The sequence below is a fragment of the Capra hircus genome, chromosome 11 (assembly GCF_001704415.2).
Source record: "Capra hircus breed San Clemente chromosome 11, ASM170441v1, whole genome shotgun sequence".
NCBI lineage: Eukaryota > Metazoa > Chordata > Mammalia > Artiodactyla > Bovidae > Capra > Capra hircus.
The window spans coordinates 74,545,688-74,562,454 of NC_030818.1; the positions used below are offsets into that span (position 1 = coordinate 74,545,688).

The 16,767-nt window shown below is 37.3% G+C and overlaps 1 protein-coding gene across 4 annotated transcripts in view; it reads left to right on the top strand.

The window, feature by feature from the left end:
• Positions 1-16,767, top strand: part of ITSN2 (intersectin 2) — a 122,901-nt gene that overhangs the window by 46,048 nt on the left and 60,086 nt on the right. For 2 of the 4 annotated variants that reach the window (XM_018055566.1, XM_018055567.1), the window contains exons 9-16: positions 2,574-2,637; positions 3,194-3,331; positions 3,729-3,814; positions 4,475-4,782; positions 5,613-5,762; positions 8,399-8,539; positions 9,515-9,602; positions 12,586-12,725. In XM_018055566.1, the coding sequence (XP_017911055.1) occupies positions 2,574-2,637; positions 3,194-3,331; positions 3,729-3,814; positions 4,475-4,782; positions 5,613-5,762; positions 8,399-8,539; positions 9,515-9,602; positions 12,586-12,725 (1,115 nt within the window). Of the gene's footprint in view, positions 1-2,573; positions 2,638-3,193; positions 3,332-3,728; positions 3,815-4,474; positions 4,783-5,612; positions 5,763-8,398; positions 8,540-9,514; positions 9,603-12,585; positions 12,726-13,748; positions 13,830-16,767 lie in introns of all 4 variants that reach the window. The other 2 variants (XM_018055569.1, XM_018055568.1) reach the window with 2 other exon arrangements.

Below are 16,767 nucleotides of genomic sequence, written 5' to 3' on the forward strand. Positions count from 1 at the left end.
ATAAATACAAATAATGCTTAAGTTATGTAGGAGTTCAAAGTTCTTATAATCAAGTTAAACACACAGATACACACCCAATGTTTTGAGAAGACCTCTCCCTTGAGAAAGTCAAACCTCATTTTCCTTGCCTTCCTGTGACCAGAGTGTGATACTAAGCCTCAGCTCAGTTTCTGTGAGAGTCTCCTTCCTCATTGGGTCTTTCTCTGCTTGTCCTTGCAAACACCTCACGTGAACACTGTTCACCCTTTAATGCTCCAACCCAAGTGTGGCTATGAAACTGAGATAACCTGAGATCCCCCTGGGACGTCTGAGTCCATGCTGTAACAAACATCCAAATTCACTAATTGAGGATGGTGAAGTGGACATAAACAGAGGGTACTAGGCAAGTAGAATTCTGGTCTTCTCACTGGCCCCTCTCTCCTCACTCAGCAACGACTTAGAGTTTAGACAGAATAAAGTATTTATAGTAGAGCTTTATCAGATATGATACCACTTATATGTGGAATCTAAAATATGGCACAAATGAACCTGTCTACCAAATGGAAACAGACTGAGACATAGAGAACAGACTCGTGGCTGCTGAGGAGGAGGGGGTAAGGAGAGGGGTCGATTGGGAGTTGACGGTTGGTAGATGCAAACTACTACATGGATAAACAAGGTCCTAATGTATTTCACATCCATGTTCGGTATCCTGTGATAAACCATAGTGGAAAAGGAAACTGAGAAAGAATGTTTGTATGTGTATAACTGAGTCACTTTGCTGTACAGCAGAGGTTGGCATTGTAAAAAACACTGTAAAACAATCTTCCTTTTAACATAAAAAAACCTCCACAAATCTCACATCTTATATGAAGTCTTTTGAGTATTGTTAATTAATTGAGTGAGGCTGTAAGCTATTTCCAGTGTATTTCTTGTATGTGGTTTCTATTAAAAAAGAATGGAAAAGATTTTAAAGTTATATAAACGTTTGATTGCGTGTCACAGTATGTGGTATATTTGAGTCTGTTCCGTATAGAATATGTTGCTTTGATTATCCAGATCTTTGTGTTTAAAGTTGAGTGAAGCCGTGGATTTAGCAGCATCTGTGCTGGCTTTGCAGTGCAAGCGGTTGCTGAGGAAGAGCTGGCAGTTGTATGCCTTCTGTGTGGGGTTGTTCGGATGCCCCTTGACTCAGGCTGGACGCAGGGTAGGGCTGATGCTTCTGGCGCTTGTGACCCGAGAGTGGGAGGTGTGGCACCTGCTCTGCCACCTAGGAGGCCTTCACCAGAGAAGCCTCCGGATTCATCATGGTCAAAAAGCCACAGACAGGCTTAGCAGGAGTGAGTGTTCCTCTGAAGCCAAGAGGGATTTTCTGTTCTGAAATATATTCACTGAAGATCAGGAGCCTGTTACGGAAACATGTTTTTGTTTTGTCTCACTGGAGAAGAGAAAAGAAGTTGAACAGTTTACCATACATAGTAAGCATTCGATGAATGTTAGCTGTCTTTATTATCAGATGCTCTCATACAAGTAAGCCCCCATTGCAGCTAAGATAGAGGAAAACTTTGGGTTACAATTTTATTCATTACTTTCACAAACATTTATTAAGCATCTAAGTACTAGGCATGAGTTATGCATTAATGGACACAGCAGTCAAGGCTTTTGTCTTCATAGAACTTGGCATAATAAGGGAAGCAGACAAACAGGTAAACAAGCAAATAAATGTTATATTACAGATTATGTTATGAGATATAAAGGATAGCAGCAGGTAGGACGGACAGAGGCCTTTCCGAGAAGGTGCCGTTAAATTTTGACTTCACAGGTGAGAAGGACCTAGACATACAATGATGTAGAACTGTAGGACTCGACGTTGCACCTGGTTGTACAGGACAGGGAGGGTTAAGAGGGGACTCTGATTTCTGGCTTGAGCTACTGGATGGCCTTTGATACCATTCACAGAGAAGATTGGGGTGAAGATTAGGAAGAGAGGCTTGGTTGGGGATTGAAAGAGTAGTTTGGTATGTACTTAGTTTGATATGCTTGTGAAATACATACATAAATTTTTCAATTGGATATAGACATCTAAACTTAAAGGAGAGCCTTGGGCTGTGGATGTACATTTGGGAATCCTCTGCTTCCAGGTGCTGTTTAGTCATAGAAATGGATATGACTGCGCAGAGAGAACAGGGTGCCCAGGACAGATCCCTGAAGAATGATTTACATGTTATTTATAAGAGGAAGAGTAGAGACAAAGAAATGATGAGAGAGATAAGAGCAGATCTGAAAATGCTAAGCAAAGCTGTGCTTGGGAGCTTGGCCTCTAATACTGGCATAGTCCTTTGTGTCAGTCACTTGTGGGGACCATTATCTTCTGGAAGGACATGGGAGCACATTCTTCTACTGACTGTAGATTTTAAGCTCCTTGGTCCAGGGGATGTGTTTATTTTGATGACTACTGAATGCTTAGTGCCTCGTGCATGGTAAAATCCCAGGATAGCAGCAGTGTTATTTCACGAGTACAGCTATTTAAGTTTGCATGACTTTAAGAGGCTAAAGAATCTTCTTTTATGTATTTTTTTCCCCCACTAAATCAGGTTTTCAAGCTAGAAATGCTCTTCTTCAGTCAAATCTTTCTCAAACTCAGCTAGCTACTATATGGTGAGTTTGCCCGTTAATTATGATTTTTAACTATACATTCTGTATGATTTTTAATGAGACATAAGAAAGAAACCATTTCTGTAAACGTGACTCAAAAATGTTCCACAAAAGCAACTGTGTGACAGTTAATGCAAACCTGCAAGCAAATAAAATTGCTTTATAAAATGTTACCCTTGAGAATTTGGCATTTAATTATCTTACAAGTAAAACTTGTTTGCTTTTATGTAATACCTTCTGTGGAGAATCAGAGAATATCTCATTTTCACTGTTGTGCATGAGGTGATTTGATAAGTGAATTAACCATGAACCAAGACAAGCTACCTTTTTGAAGGGAATATTTCCCTTTTCATTTCAAAATTTCTTTTCTCTCTTTGGTGATATGGAAATTAAGGGCAAAAATTAGCTCACTTTTCTGTACGTACTTTTTACTAAAATATATTAACCCAGCTGTTTTTCTGTCAATACTCTTGCTTTAAAAATGAAAAAATTGAACTCTTCTGAAAATATTTTACTCTAAATAGGCTTTCTGAGTTGTGAAATTTTATACTTTCTTTAGGACTCTGGCTGACATTGATGGTGATGGACAGCTGAAAGCTGAGGAGTTCATCCTTGCAATGCACCTCACTGATATGGCCAAAGCTGGACAGCCGTTGCCACTGGCTTTACCTCCTGAGCTTGTCCCTCCATCTTTTAGGTGAGTGTCTCTGAAGGTTAAGGGGTGTTGTTTTAATCATTTTTGACAGACAAAATTTTTACTCTGGGATTTCTTGAGGTCTCTGCTCTACTTTTGTGGAAAAATCAAGCATTTACATTGCCATTTGATTTATAGATAAGGAAACTAATGCCTAAAGAGATTAAGAATAAATTTACCCAAGAATAGCAACTGGTTGAACCATGATGTGAATCCAGATCTGTCTGGCTTGATAATTCGTATACTGATGTTCAGTGTAACTATAGACCATGCTGTTTTAAATATCTTTAATATTATGTGCTAAATATTAAATTGCTATAGTAATTGGTAGTCTATATAGTCTGGTCTAAAATTCTCAGATCTCATAATGCTAAATTTATTTGTTGTTTGCCTTTCTTAGAGGAGGAAAGCAGATTGATTCCATTAACGGAACTCTGCCTTCATATCAGAAAACACAAGAAGAGGAACCTCAGAAAAAATTACCAGGTAACATTGAATGTCCAAGTTGTATATTTTATAGTGAATACTCTTAAATTTAACTGTGAAGTAGAAATGAATATTTAGAATTTTAACTTTCTTAATATATTAAATGCTATATGAGAAACTTATTTGATGAATAGGATGGATTTTGACATCAGTAAAATTAATACAGTCAAAACTGAGAAGAGTCTGATGTATGTATTTGGCAAGAGTGTATGTATTAGATGTTCAATTTAAAATGTCTCCCACTTTTGGAAAAAGCATTACAGCAAGCTTTATGATGAAATCTTGAGCTTTAAAAAAAAGTTTAAATATTGGTTGAAAATGTACATGTGTATATATTTAAAAATGCTAAAAAGTTATGGGCACATAACAAATATAGAGCCATACAATTTTGGTTATCCTTGAAGAAAATGCTGAGAAAAAAATTGAAAAGTATTTTTATTGGCAGGAATAGTAAAATTATTTTTCTCTTGGACGGACTCAAACTTAGTGATTTGTTTTTCCCAGAATGAGTTTTTTCCCCAAATGAATATTCTTATAAGAAAATAAATATTGTATTATTTATGTTTGAGTTAAGATTATCCGTAGAAGTATCCAAAGAGAAATTGCATTCACATGACCACAAGGCATGAGGATGTTGAAACCAGATTATGGGTTCGGTAGGTGCTTCCTTCATGCTGAAGAGTGCTTACGCTGTACCTTATTCAGTTACGTTCGAGGACAAGCGGAAAGCCAACTATGAGCGGGGCAACATGGAACTGGAGAAGCGACGCCAGGCCATGATGGAGCAGCAGCAGAGGGAGGCAGAGCGCAAAGCCCAGAAAGAAAAGGAAGAATGGGAACGAAAACAGAGAGAGCTACAAGAACAAGAATGGAAGAAACAACTTGAATTAGAAAAACGCTTGGAGAAGCAGAGGGAATTGGAGCGACAACGGGAAGAAGAAAGGAGAAAAGAGATAGAAAGACGAGAGGTTATTTTTTTTTTAAGTTATTTTATTTCCAGGGAAATCATTTCCTTTAATAAGTGGCTACATTTCATTTGATAAAAAAGGGTACTTTTTGTTCTGATTTTTCTCAGCCTCATTCATTCATTCTTACCCTGTATGAATCTGAATCTTCCTTCCCCTGTGAAGACAAGAGGGTACTTGCTTATGAAGGGTTTCCAGGGCTGACAGCTGGTAGAGAAAGCATATCTGTAGGTGGTATCTCAATCAGAGCAGGATTGGTCACAAAGCTGAGTTGAGTGAGGAGCCAGAAGAAGTCAGTTGATCAGGTCATTAAATGAAACTAAGCTTAGGATCCAGAGTAAAAGGTTAAGTAATTGGAGAGGCAGAAAGAAAGCCTTGAGAAGCATTAAGAGGGTGAGCTTACACAGATCCTTGGGATAAATGTTGCTGTGTGGGGTCCCTGGGAGGCCTGGCTGTATTTTCAAGGACTGTGCATGTAAATTGCAGTGCCACTGAAATAATTGTCAATAAAAGTTTTTTATTCCCTGATACCAGAAGAAAGGTGCAGTTATTCCTACTAACATCTATATGCATGGAGTTGTCCTTTTGTTTATTAAGGGAAAAGTAACTGCAGCAAGAAGATGGTGCTTGAAGCAGCCAGATAGTCTGGTGGATGAGTTTGCTTTTGTGGACGTCTTTAGGTCCATTGATAGCAATGGGTTTGCCCAGTTACCCTTCGACCGCAAGTCCACTCAGTGCTAAATGCTGCCTCAGCTTGGCTTTCTCCTCTCATCAGTTTTTGAGTGATGCAAAAAGTGTTAATTCTAAAATTAACTTTGGTTCATTATTTTCAGGCCGCAAAACAGGAACTTGAAAGACAACGTCGTTTAGAATGGGAGAGAATTCGTAGGCAGGAGCTTCTCAGTCGAAGGAATAGAGAACAGGAAGAAATTGTCAGGTTAAACTCTAAAAAGAAGAGCCTCCATCTCGAGCTGGAAACACTGGTATGCTTATAGATTTAAGTGAAATTTATCTGAATGATGCAAGAGTTACTTGTTGAGAATTATTACTGTTTTTTAAATCTGCCTTATGAATATATTACATCTTAATATAATTAGTCATATTTTTATATGTGCTTTTTAACAGTCTAGACAGTATAGTTTACTAATAAAGGATAGTGACTCAAAACGTTGAGAATTGTGTTATGGTTTTAGTTTAGATGTGGATAGGCAGTGTACTCTTGGGTAAGACATTTCCCTTTTCTGTACCTCACTTTGTGCATCTGTAAAGTAAGACTTTGCTGGGTCAATGATTTTCGTTTTTTCACACTGGAAAATGGTCTACAGAAGGATAAGCAAGAGGTGGGAGAGAGGCGCCACGGTGGCAGGACAGTGTCTCCTCTCCCACTTCTGCCCACACTTCACAACAGAGAATCGCCACATCAATCTGTGGCTCTGTTATTGGGGAAAAAGCTTTGATTGGGAAAAAAGGATTCTACTGCTAAAAAGAAAAAAAAATGATCAGAAACTGCTGACCTAAATGATCTCTTGCAATTTCTTTCAGTTCTCTAAGACTATGGTTGTTAACTAATATTGGCCATTATGCTTATCAGTTTTCACACATCAGATATTGGGGCATCAAAGTGTTAAAAGACTTCGCTTGAAATGCAGGGTGAGAAGATATAAAGGTTCTGAATAAGGCATGCTACTCAACTACAACTCTGAAGTTCCATAAACCTGACCTGATTGTATAGTAGGGTTTTGCAAAAAATACACATGTAGCTATGTATAGTAGAACCATATTTGCATCTTGTTTAATTGTAATCTGATGTTTTATTTGGCTGATGAATTACATTTTTTAAAAAGTCATAGTATCTTTCATCAAAAAGATACTGTTTTTTGCCTTCAAATAGGTAGAAAAGCATACCACAATTATTAAGCATGCCATAGTACCACAGAACAGTCCTGAAAACTTTAACTTCTTTGTGTAGCTATTTGGATATCTGTCTGAACCATTATGTTGACTATATATTTTTTTCTTCAAAATACAATGGGAGGAATCCTTAAGACTGTGTATCCCCCCCAAGAATTGGAGTTACACACCAAACAGTAGCAAGTAGCACAGATTAATGTGCAGAGTTTGGAAAAGCCCAGAGCCTATTCTTATATTTGCTGAAGAAAATAACATGAACTCCAGGATGGCCACAGCATATTCCCTTCAACAGATATTTCTCAAATATGAAACAGACTTTTCAGTAAAAACCTCATTATTGGTGATTTTTAACCAGTGGCCTCTTTTTTCCTCACCCCACTGTGTTTGCTAAGCCTGCCATAACAAAATACCAAAGACCAGGTGGCTAAAGCAACAGAAGTTAATTTTATCACAGTCTGGAGGCTGGAGGTCCAAGATCAAGGAGTCAGCATGCCTGGTTTCACCTGAGGCTTCTCTTCTCGGCTTGCAGATGGCTGCCTCCTCACCGTGTCCTCACGCAGGCTTTTCTCTGCCTGTGCGTCTCTGCTGTCTCTTTTCTGTTCAGAAGTTCTCGTCTTACAAGGACACCAATCAGATTGGAGTAGGGCCCCCATCTGACCTCATATAATCTTAATCGCCTCTTTAAAGGTGAAGTCTTTAAAGGTCCTATCTCCAAATATGGTCATATTCTGAGGTCACTGAGAATATAGTCAACATATGAATTTGGAGAGACACGATTCAGCCCATAACACCTTTAGCTTCTTCTTAGCTTCTGCTGAGAATCTCTGCTATTTTTTGTTCCTTTTTTTTTTCTTCTCAGAAGGGTAAAAGAATATTGTTATAGGAGAAGAGTATCATGGCCAAAGAGGCCCTCCTGGACACTGTTTAATGAAGTAAAAGTTGCTCAGTCATGTCTGACTCTTTGCGACCCTGTGGGCTGTAGCCTGCCAAGCTCCTCTGTCCATGGGATTCTCCAGGCAAGAATACTGGAGTGGGTTGCCATTCACTTCTCCAGGGGATCTTCCTAACCAGAGAGTGGCTTCCCTCTGAGCCACCAGGGAAGTCGTGGACACTGTTTAGTTAGAGGAATTAGCTGGTAGGGTTGAAGGTAGAAATAGAAGTTCAGAGAAGGTAACCCTAAATGTCACATACTAACACCCTCTCCTCCTCATTATTTTTTGAGACTTTTTAATATTTTATTATTAAAAATTAGTGTCTGAATGCTGTGTTCAGAAAACAAAATTCAGTGTGTTGTGTCTGTGCTTTCTCATTTAATATCTAAGGCTCTTATACTCAGAATGGTACATTCCCTGCTAATAACTCTCTTGAGTTAACTTGGTATTAGACATTTATCTTAGGAACTTCCTTGGTGACTCAGACGGTTAATAATCTGCCTGCGATGCAGGAGACCTGGGTTCAATCTCTGGGTCAAGAAGATCCCCCACAGAAGGGAATGACAACACTCCAGTATTCTTGCCTGGAGAACTCCATGGACAGAAGAATTTCCTGCTAATCACTCTCTTGAGTTAACTTGGTTTTAGACATTTATCCTAGAGTGAATATAAATGACAAATGACATTTATAGTTTAAATAAAAATATTATTCTCTTGATGGGAGCATTTCTTAGTAGCATTTTATGTAACTGTGTATTTATATGGTCTTCCCGTAGAATGGCAAACATCAGCAGATCTCAGGCAGACTTCAAGACGTCCGACTCAGAAAGCAAACTCAGAAGACCGAGCTGGAAGTTCTGGATAAGCAGTGTGACCTGGAAATCATGGAAATCAAGCAGCTTCAACAGGAGCTTCAGGTGAATTGTCCTTCACTGTGAGCAGTTACTAATAAATAACTCTTCCTAATCTAGCGGTTTCTTGTTTTGGGGGTCCTGAACCCCTTAGAGCCTCTAGTGACCTCCTTTGTAAAAGGATAGTAGACATACACAACCTTGTGGAATATCAGGAATCTCATGGACTCCCTAAAACTCTGCCTGACACCTGGCTAAATTCTGCTTAATATTTATACGTTACCTGGGCATTTGCCACTTTGTGTTTTAAGTCTTTAATAAATACATACATAAATATATATTAAACTAAGGTTATTGTGACTACTTTTAGGAAATTTTGACCTAATGTTGTTCTTTCAGAATTGTGGTGAGAATATTATTACTAAATATGCCCTCAGGGACCTGGTAATTCTGCTCTTGATTTGTGCAGAAAAGAGACCCTGGAAGCATTTTGCATCTCGAGTCCTCTTAATCAAATGTGTTTTTCTGTAAGGACTAACAGTAATTAACATAATGTTTTTACTTTCTCACAGCAGACATAGACAAGAGGCCAAATAACATTTCCTGTCTGATTTACACCTGCTTTCCCACTTATCCCTGAGTTTTGGGCCCCTCATTGTTCTTCATCCTGGGGTATCATAGCCTGCTTCCACATACCATTCAGAGCAGATACCAAAGGCACCTCTTAGGCTGTGCCTGTTCTCATCCTTTAGGACATGGGAAATTGTCAGACTTCTCGACATACCCTACTAGCAAAGCTTTCTTCACCACCTTTTATTTTCAGCCAGTCTTTCGTAAATGGATTTATGTGTAAATATTTGTATTTTAAATCATGTGTGTCCCATTCTAGTTTATCTATAAGTTGTAAGCTATTTATATATTATTCTACATATTAATCCCATACTAAGTTTTACAAGTGATGAAATCATGTTTTTACATTTTCAAAAAATTCATAGACAATATTACAGAGTTTTAATCAGGTATTGCTTTTTCTTTTTTAAGGAGTATCAAAATAAACTTATCTATTTGGTGCCAGAGAAGCAGTTATTAAACGAAAGAATTAAAAACATGCAGCTCAGTAACACACCTGGTAAGTCTCTAAGGTTTGTTTTGCCTCTTTTATTCTTTATTCTTTTCTGAATGTGTCAGGCATACTCTGCTCCTTTTAAAAAGTAGCATCATTCTATTATAAATAACATTTTTTTGACAATAGTTAAACCTTTTTAAATAATGTGAAAATGATCACAAGTTGGGTCATTTTTAGCAATAAAAAGTAAATGCAAATAAAGTAACAATTGTGATCTGACTTCTGTCTTCACACCATTTTTATTTATATATTTTAAATATTAATCAAATAAAATGTTAGATTACAGTTAAACAAGACCTCAGTTTGGTTTGAACACAATGCTATCTGTGCATTTTGGCAAGATTCTTCGCTAATTGTAGAAAGAACTGTTTATGAGGACACTTTTCTATGAAGCCAAACCTGTTGGACTCTAGGGTAATAGTGTACAGCAATGATAGGCCTAAGCAACTGGCATGCCCTTCCTGGGACTTTAAATCACCTAACTTTGTGGTTCATGAGAAGAATTTTTACCAACTTGGCCCTCTGACATCTGTGGAACAAAATATTCCAGTGTAATTTATAAGAATATAACATTTCTCTTGATTCAAGTCTCAACCAGAAAACTGAAAAGAAAAAAATCTCTATGTTGGATAGCATGCCAATAATAGCATAGCAGAAGAAAGATTTATTTAAAGAAAAGTAACTCTGCAAATGTGTTAAAACTAGCTAAAGTATCCTAAATGTCTCCCAGTGAGTGCCAGTTTTTCACTTTACGGCTCTTTATTACACTTCTGGTTGTTGAGGAGGTCCAATTAAGTAGAGTTATCCCTCTTCTTTGCCCAAGTTCTGAACAAATTAAGAAATAAGGCTAAAGAGTAAGACATGAGAGACCAAAATACCACTTCATTATTAATAAAGCTGATGTTAGATAGCATGGTTTATCTGTGAGCAGTACAGCTGCCCAGTGTAAGACATTGGGTGCGTGAACAAAATAGAATGCAGATTCCTGTGGGCAGTTCAACCTCAAGAAAGCAAGGGATAGGAAAGATATAGGGCCACATATGCCCGGGTCCTTATCTTGATCTCACCAATTATGTAAGAGTTAGAAAGAAGCTGGGACTGCTGTTTTCATCAAAGTTCCCTTACATGGAAGAAGCACCAGGCATAGAAAAATCAGTCTTGTGAACTACTCTTACAGTGTCCCTCACCTTCCATTGATGTCTCTTCTCTGACCATCTTCCTGGAACAGGGTGCTTTCTTTTCTTGGTTATTTAAAGTGTATCAGCTCCCACCTCACCCCTACAGGCATTCCAGAGGCAACATAAGACAGCCTTCCTGATCGGTGCAGAGTGCAAAGTATGTTGTCATCCTCACTGTCAATATCTGAATTGTGAATAGGATGCAGACTGTGTCTTGTTAGGGACCCAGTAGAGCTGTGCTTCTGGTAGAGCATAGATAACCATGCTATCTAACATCAGCTTGATTAATAATGAAGTGGTATTTTGGTCTCTCATGTCTTGTTCCTTTGCCTTATTTCTTAATTTGTTCAGGTTAGCTTTTATAAATTTATTAATCTTTGTTCTAGTCCAGTCCAGAATAGGAAGCTCTTATTTGGAGTTTGCAAAGTACCCAGTATCCCTTAGATTCCTCTCTCCATGAGAGTAACCATTTAAAATTATCAGCCACGCACCACACACCATGCTAGACAATTTTCATGCATTATTTCCTTTCATCTTTACAACAACCTTGTGAAGTAGTTGTTGTTATTCCCATTGTTCAGTTTGGAAAAACTGAGATTCAGAGGGAATAAGAAGTTACCCAAGATCGTCTTAGCTTCCCAGGTGGCGCTAGTGGTAAAGAACCTGCCTGCCAGTGCAGGAGATGAAAGAGACATGGGCTCAGTTCCTGGGTTAGGAAGATCCCCTACAGGAGGGCATGACAACCCACTCCACTATTCTTGCCTGGAGAATTCCATGGACAGAGGAGGCTGGCAGGCTGCAGTCCATAGGGTTTCAAAGAGTCTAACGTGACTAAGCGACTTCGCACACACGTAAGATCATTTAATAGCAGGTTCAAATTCTTGTGTGTCTGACTCTAAAGCTCACTGCACTACAGTGTTGCCTTCTTCAGTTATCCAACACAGAGCTCGTAGATGGTTATGATCCCATTTGGTATAAAAGCATCCATTATTACTGTTGCTGAGTTTGAATACTAAGAATGAATGTTCTTTGGCTTTTATTTTTCCCAGTGCTTGTCTCCCACTAGAATAGGATCCGTGCTCATCTTTCACTTTTACCTACTGTTGAACAAAGAACAGGGCCTTGCATATAACAGATGTGTAATTTAATGATTAAATATTTATTGAAATACTGGAAAGCTCTCAGAATTATAAAAGAATTTATCAAGGTGCCTGGATATAAAATCAGCATATAAAAATTAGTAACTTTACTATATATCAAAAGTATTTATTCAGAAAATATGGAGGAAGGTCTCACATTAGCATTCTCATTGTTAAATTAATAAAGAAAAGCACAGCCATACAATTTTACTGATTAACATAAAAGATTCCTGGATAAGTAGCTACATATTATATTCTACTCCTGAATGAACTAGCTCAACATTTTAAAGATGTTGTTTAGTTCTCTACTAATTCATCTATATATTCAGTTTAATTCAGATTTCTTTAAATGAAACTTGGCACAATAATTCACAAATTCACCTAGAAGAGAAAATACGCAAGATGGGGCAAGACATGAAAAAGTGGGAGGACGAGACTAGCCCTATCAAATACCAAAACATAAGTTATGAAAGGTATAATACCTAAAATAATGTATGTTTGATCAAAACTAGACAAAACACAGGAACTAAATAGAGAATCTAGAAACATAGTATGTGGGTACACCTTTTGTCTCTCTAGTTATACCAGTTTGACCAGACAATAACCATTAATTACTGGTAAGTGCAAGAACTTGTGCAAAAAGTAAACTGTGTAATGTTTGTATTTCAGATTTAGGGATCAGTTTACTTCATAAAAAATCATTAGAAAAGGAAGAATTATGCCAAAGACTTAAAGAACAATTAGATGCTCTTGAAAAAGAAACTGCATCCAAGCTTTCAGAAATGGATTCATTTAACAATGAGCTGAAGGTATTTATCTTCTATTATATTCATTTTTAATTTGCTGCCTCTTTACCTTCCTTATTTTGACTTAATTGAATGAATAACTAAAGCTATTATGTTTGTTATTTACATAATTTATTTTATTATTTGAGCTACACCAGAATTGCAAGATTGTTTTTAATGTTCTCCATATTTATTATAAACATTAAGTCATGTAAACATACAATTTACCATAGTTTCCAGTTTTTGATGACTGTTTTTATTGGCATCTATACATTTAAAACATAATTACCTTTGTCAGTATTCGTATTACATTAGATTTGTCAGTATGGATCTCAGCCAGAATGATCTTAAGCAAATTTGAAAATGGGAAATATGGAAAATTTTAAATAGTCCAGGTGGTAGAGGCTCTTTTAACACACTAAATTCTTTTTTTATAATTTAATTAACCTTTGTGAAATAATGCAATAACCAGTGAAATCCAAAGCATAATTTGGCACTAAAAATTTTGCATGAAAAGTAGATTCGTGACTCATTATTTGCTACAGCGGAAGAGCAGATGTCCAAAACGTATACCATATGCTTCTCATTCTGTGCAGTATTAGTTGTATGCTGAAGCCATATCTATGAAAAAAAAATATTAAAAGCTAAAAATCAGACTAATGGCACATGATGGAAATTTGGGACTAGTCTCAGTTACTCCTTTGCTAACAAAGCATGAAGTTTTCAGAGCATAAAGTATTACAAGGTTTTTCAGGCAAGTCTGTCTCTTCATTTGACTAACTTATTTAAAATAATGTTACACCAACCATAAAGTAAACAGTATGATCAAGAAAAGAAACCATGGTGGCTTCAGTGAAGGAGGGAAAATTTGAGGTGAATAATGTTAATGACACATTCTACACCAGCATATATTCTGTAGAAAAAATTTTAAAGAAAACCAAATAATTTGTCATTGATGGACAGACAAACCAACCAAGTTATCTTCCCTGCGTTATTTTTTTAATCTGTACGTAGTTTAATTGGCTTTTTATCTGCCTTATCTTACAGTGTGGGAATGTGGATGACTCTGTTCTTCAGTGCCTTTTGTCTCTGCTAAGCTGTCTCAACAACCTCTTCCTCTTACTTAAGGTTATTTTCTAATATCTAGCTCTTTTTCTTTGAGTTACTTTACTGTTTCTTTTTTTAAACACTAGACTATTCTTTGCATTTATCTGAGTATCTTTGTTTGAAATAACCTATACAATATAAACATTTTTCTTTCTGCTTGCTTAAATATCCTTCTGCTGTTTCACTGCCTGTTTGAGTCTAATGCCAGGAATCAGTAAGGTTGCCCAGAGTTCTCATGAGGAGCCCATGACACTTAGAAATATTACCTGGTTCCCTGTGAGTAAGGCTAAATGATGGGATGATTACTGATTCAATGAAAAGGGAAACTAAGGGAATGTGAGACTAAATTATTTACCCATATCACTGAAAACTACTGTTTAAAGTAAAACTTAAATACTTTCTGAGATCTAGCGCAAGGTTATGTCATGTATGTATCAGGCTGCTTCCCAATACTGTGATAAGAACCGGTAATGTAGGTGCAGCTTCGGTATTGTCTAGTTATCAGGTCTCATATTTAGATACACTTGCACCACAGAGAAAAACGTTCAGATCATAAATAAGCAGTTCACTTTTTCATGTGTAAATAGCACAAAGAATATTTAAAATACTCAATGAATTTCTATTTAAATTTAATTTAAAGAGAGTTGCTTTATATTTACCACGAGCTGAGCCTCGTAGATTTTTAAATACATTCTACTCAGTACTAAAGTGGATGGCAATAGAGCACGTAAATGTACATACGCAGTGATGGCAGGAAGTAGAACTCAATTGTTACCTAAAAAGAGGTAGATGGAAAGATGATATCAGCCTTTCCTTTATGGTTATATCGTGAATGGCCAGATTATCTGACCTTAGAATGTGTGCTTCAGGTCACACACAAGTTTAAACCTGTTTCTTCATGTACACAGTGAAGTTTGACAATGGTTTGTGGACTATTCTCACACACACAAGTCTGATTCTTTGAGTTAGCATTTGATTCTCCACAGGCCTGCAGATTATTCTTGTTCCTTGTTTTACTTTCTTCCTTCCGCTTCCTGCCTTCCAACCTTTAACTGCTTGTTGATGCTTTCATCAGAGGCAATTTAGGAATCTAAAAGGAGATGAAACCTATGCTGTCAGAGTGGTCAGGAGAGTGACTGTCTTTACAGAAAGTAAGAAAAGAGGCTTTCTGTAGCCATTAGAAATGATACAGAGCAGTCAGTCACTTTTCACTTTCCTGCACTGGAGAAGGAAATGGCAACCCACTCCAGTGTTCTTGCCTGGAGAATCCCAGGGACGGGGGGAGCCTGGTGGGCTGCCGTCTATGGGGTCACACAGAGTTGGACACGACTGAAGCGACTTAGCAGTAGTCAGTTAACTTAGTACTGGAAACTATCCATTGAATTGCCAACAAGGAGACCTTTGAAGACCTTTTTGAGAGTGTCATCTCAGTTGAGTGACCACCAGAAGCTCAGGAATGAATGGGAGCCGAGGAGGGGTGGAGTGAGTGGGGAAAGCTTTAGGAGAGTGAAAAGAGAGCATGGAGAATTAGTTAAAAAGAGAGCATTGGGGTTTTTTGGTTTAAGAAAGACAACAAAGGATACAAAGTTTTAGTTATGCAAGATGGAAAAATTGTGAAATCCAATGCACAGCATAGTGACTATAAACTATAGTTAGCGAATTTGAACTGTACAATACAGTATTGTTAAGAGGATAGGTCTTAAACATTCTCAGGAAAGAAAAAAAGAGGGAGAGAAGACAGGGAGGGAGGAAATGAGGAGAGGGAGTGGTAACTATATGAAGAAATGAATATGTTAATTAGCTTGATTAGGGTGATCATTTTGCAGTGTGTATGTGTATTAAAATAAGTTGTATACCTTAAATATATAGTTTTTATTTACCAGTTATACTTTATAATAAAGCTGAAAAGTAAAAGAATAATTGGGGCCACGCTTGAAAGTGGTATCACCTTTTTGTGCAGCAAATGGATACATGAGGAATGGATAGTTTTTGTTAGGACAGAAGGCATGAAATGGAGAAAATTGAGCTTTGGGGGTAACTAACCATATCCATCAGAGGGTCTTAATTGCCTACTCAAGCCAAATATTTTATTGCTGAATTCTCAACACCTAGAACAGGGCATGGAACATCATGGGTGGCAGTACATACTTGCTGAATGGATGAATGGTTTTGAGTGTTCTCAGTCAGAAGATAGGCAGCATTTAGAGTTATTATTGGTATAGAGTTTATAAGAAAAAAGTAGAAAGAAATTAGTCAAAACCAGTAGGAAACCATATATCCCAGATTTTAAGAACATTTCTCATTTCATGTAATTTATTCTTTTAAGTAAAGGCTACTTTTTTAATTCAAAAAAGGAAAGGAAAAACTTGAAGGAGATAGTAAAGAGAGAGGAAGGGAGGGAGGAGAAAAGTGAGAGATTGAGACTTTTAAAGTGGTGATAATTGATGGAATAAAGTTCCAGGGAAGCAGATTAAGATATAATCTTGTTCTTCAAGATAAAAAGAATACTTCCAGTATAGCATATGGGGATAAGATAGGCATGAAGTCAGTTAAATTTGTTGGTGGAGAGTAGGAAGCTGACAGCTTCAAAACTTAAAATCAGAAGCAAGTTGGATCGTTGCAAGAAATCATGAATAGTTGAGGACGTGGAATAACTCAAGACTAGAAGGAGATGGATCAGATGCAGGAAGGTTTAATGCTTTGGAGATGGAAAGATGAGGGAGATCCAGTCTGGCTTAATGTAGCAAGATTATTGGCTGGTAGTGAGGAGAATGAATGGAAGATTGGGAAATTTCAGGAGAGAAAAGTAGCCATGAAATAATACATCTCAGTGTGGCTAGAGGGTGCAAGTTTAGTAGAGGAAAGCAGTCCACATCCTGAGCGATGTTGAATGCCTATTCACAGTTGGAGTTCATGAATTTAAAAAAGAAACAGCATGACTAATTGTCTTTTTTCTCTC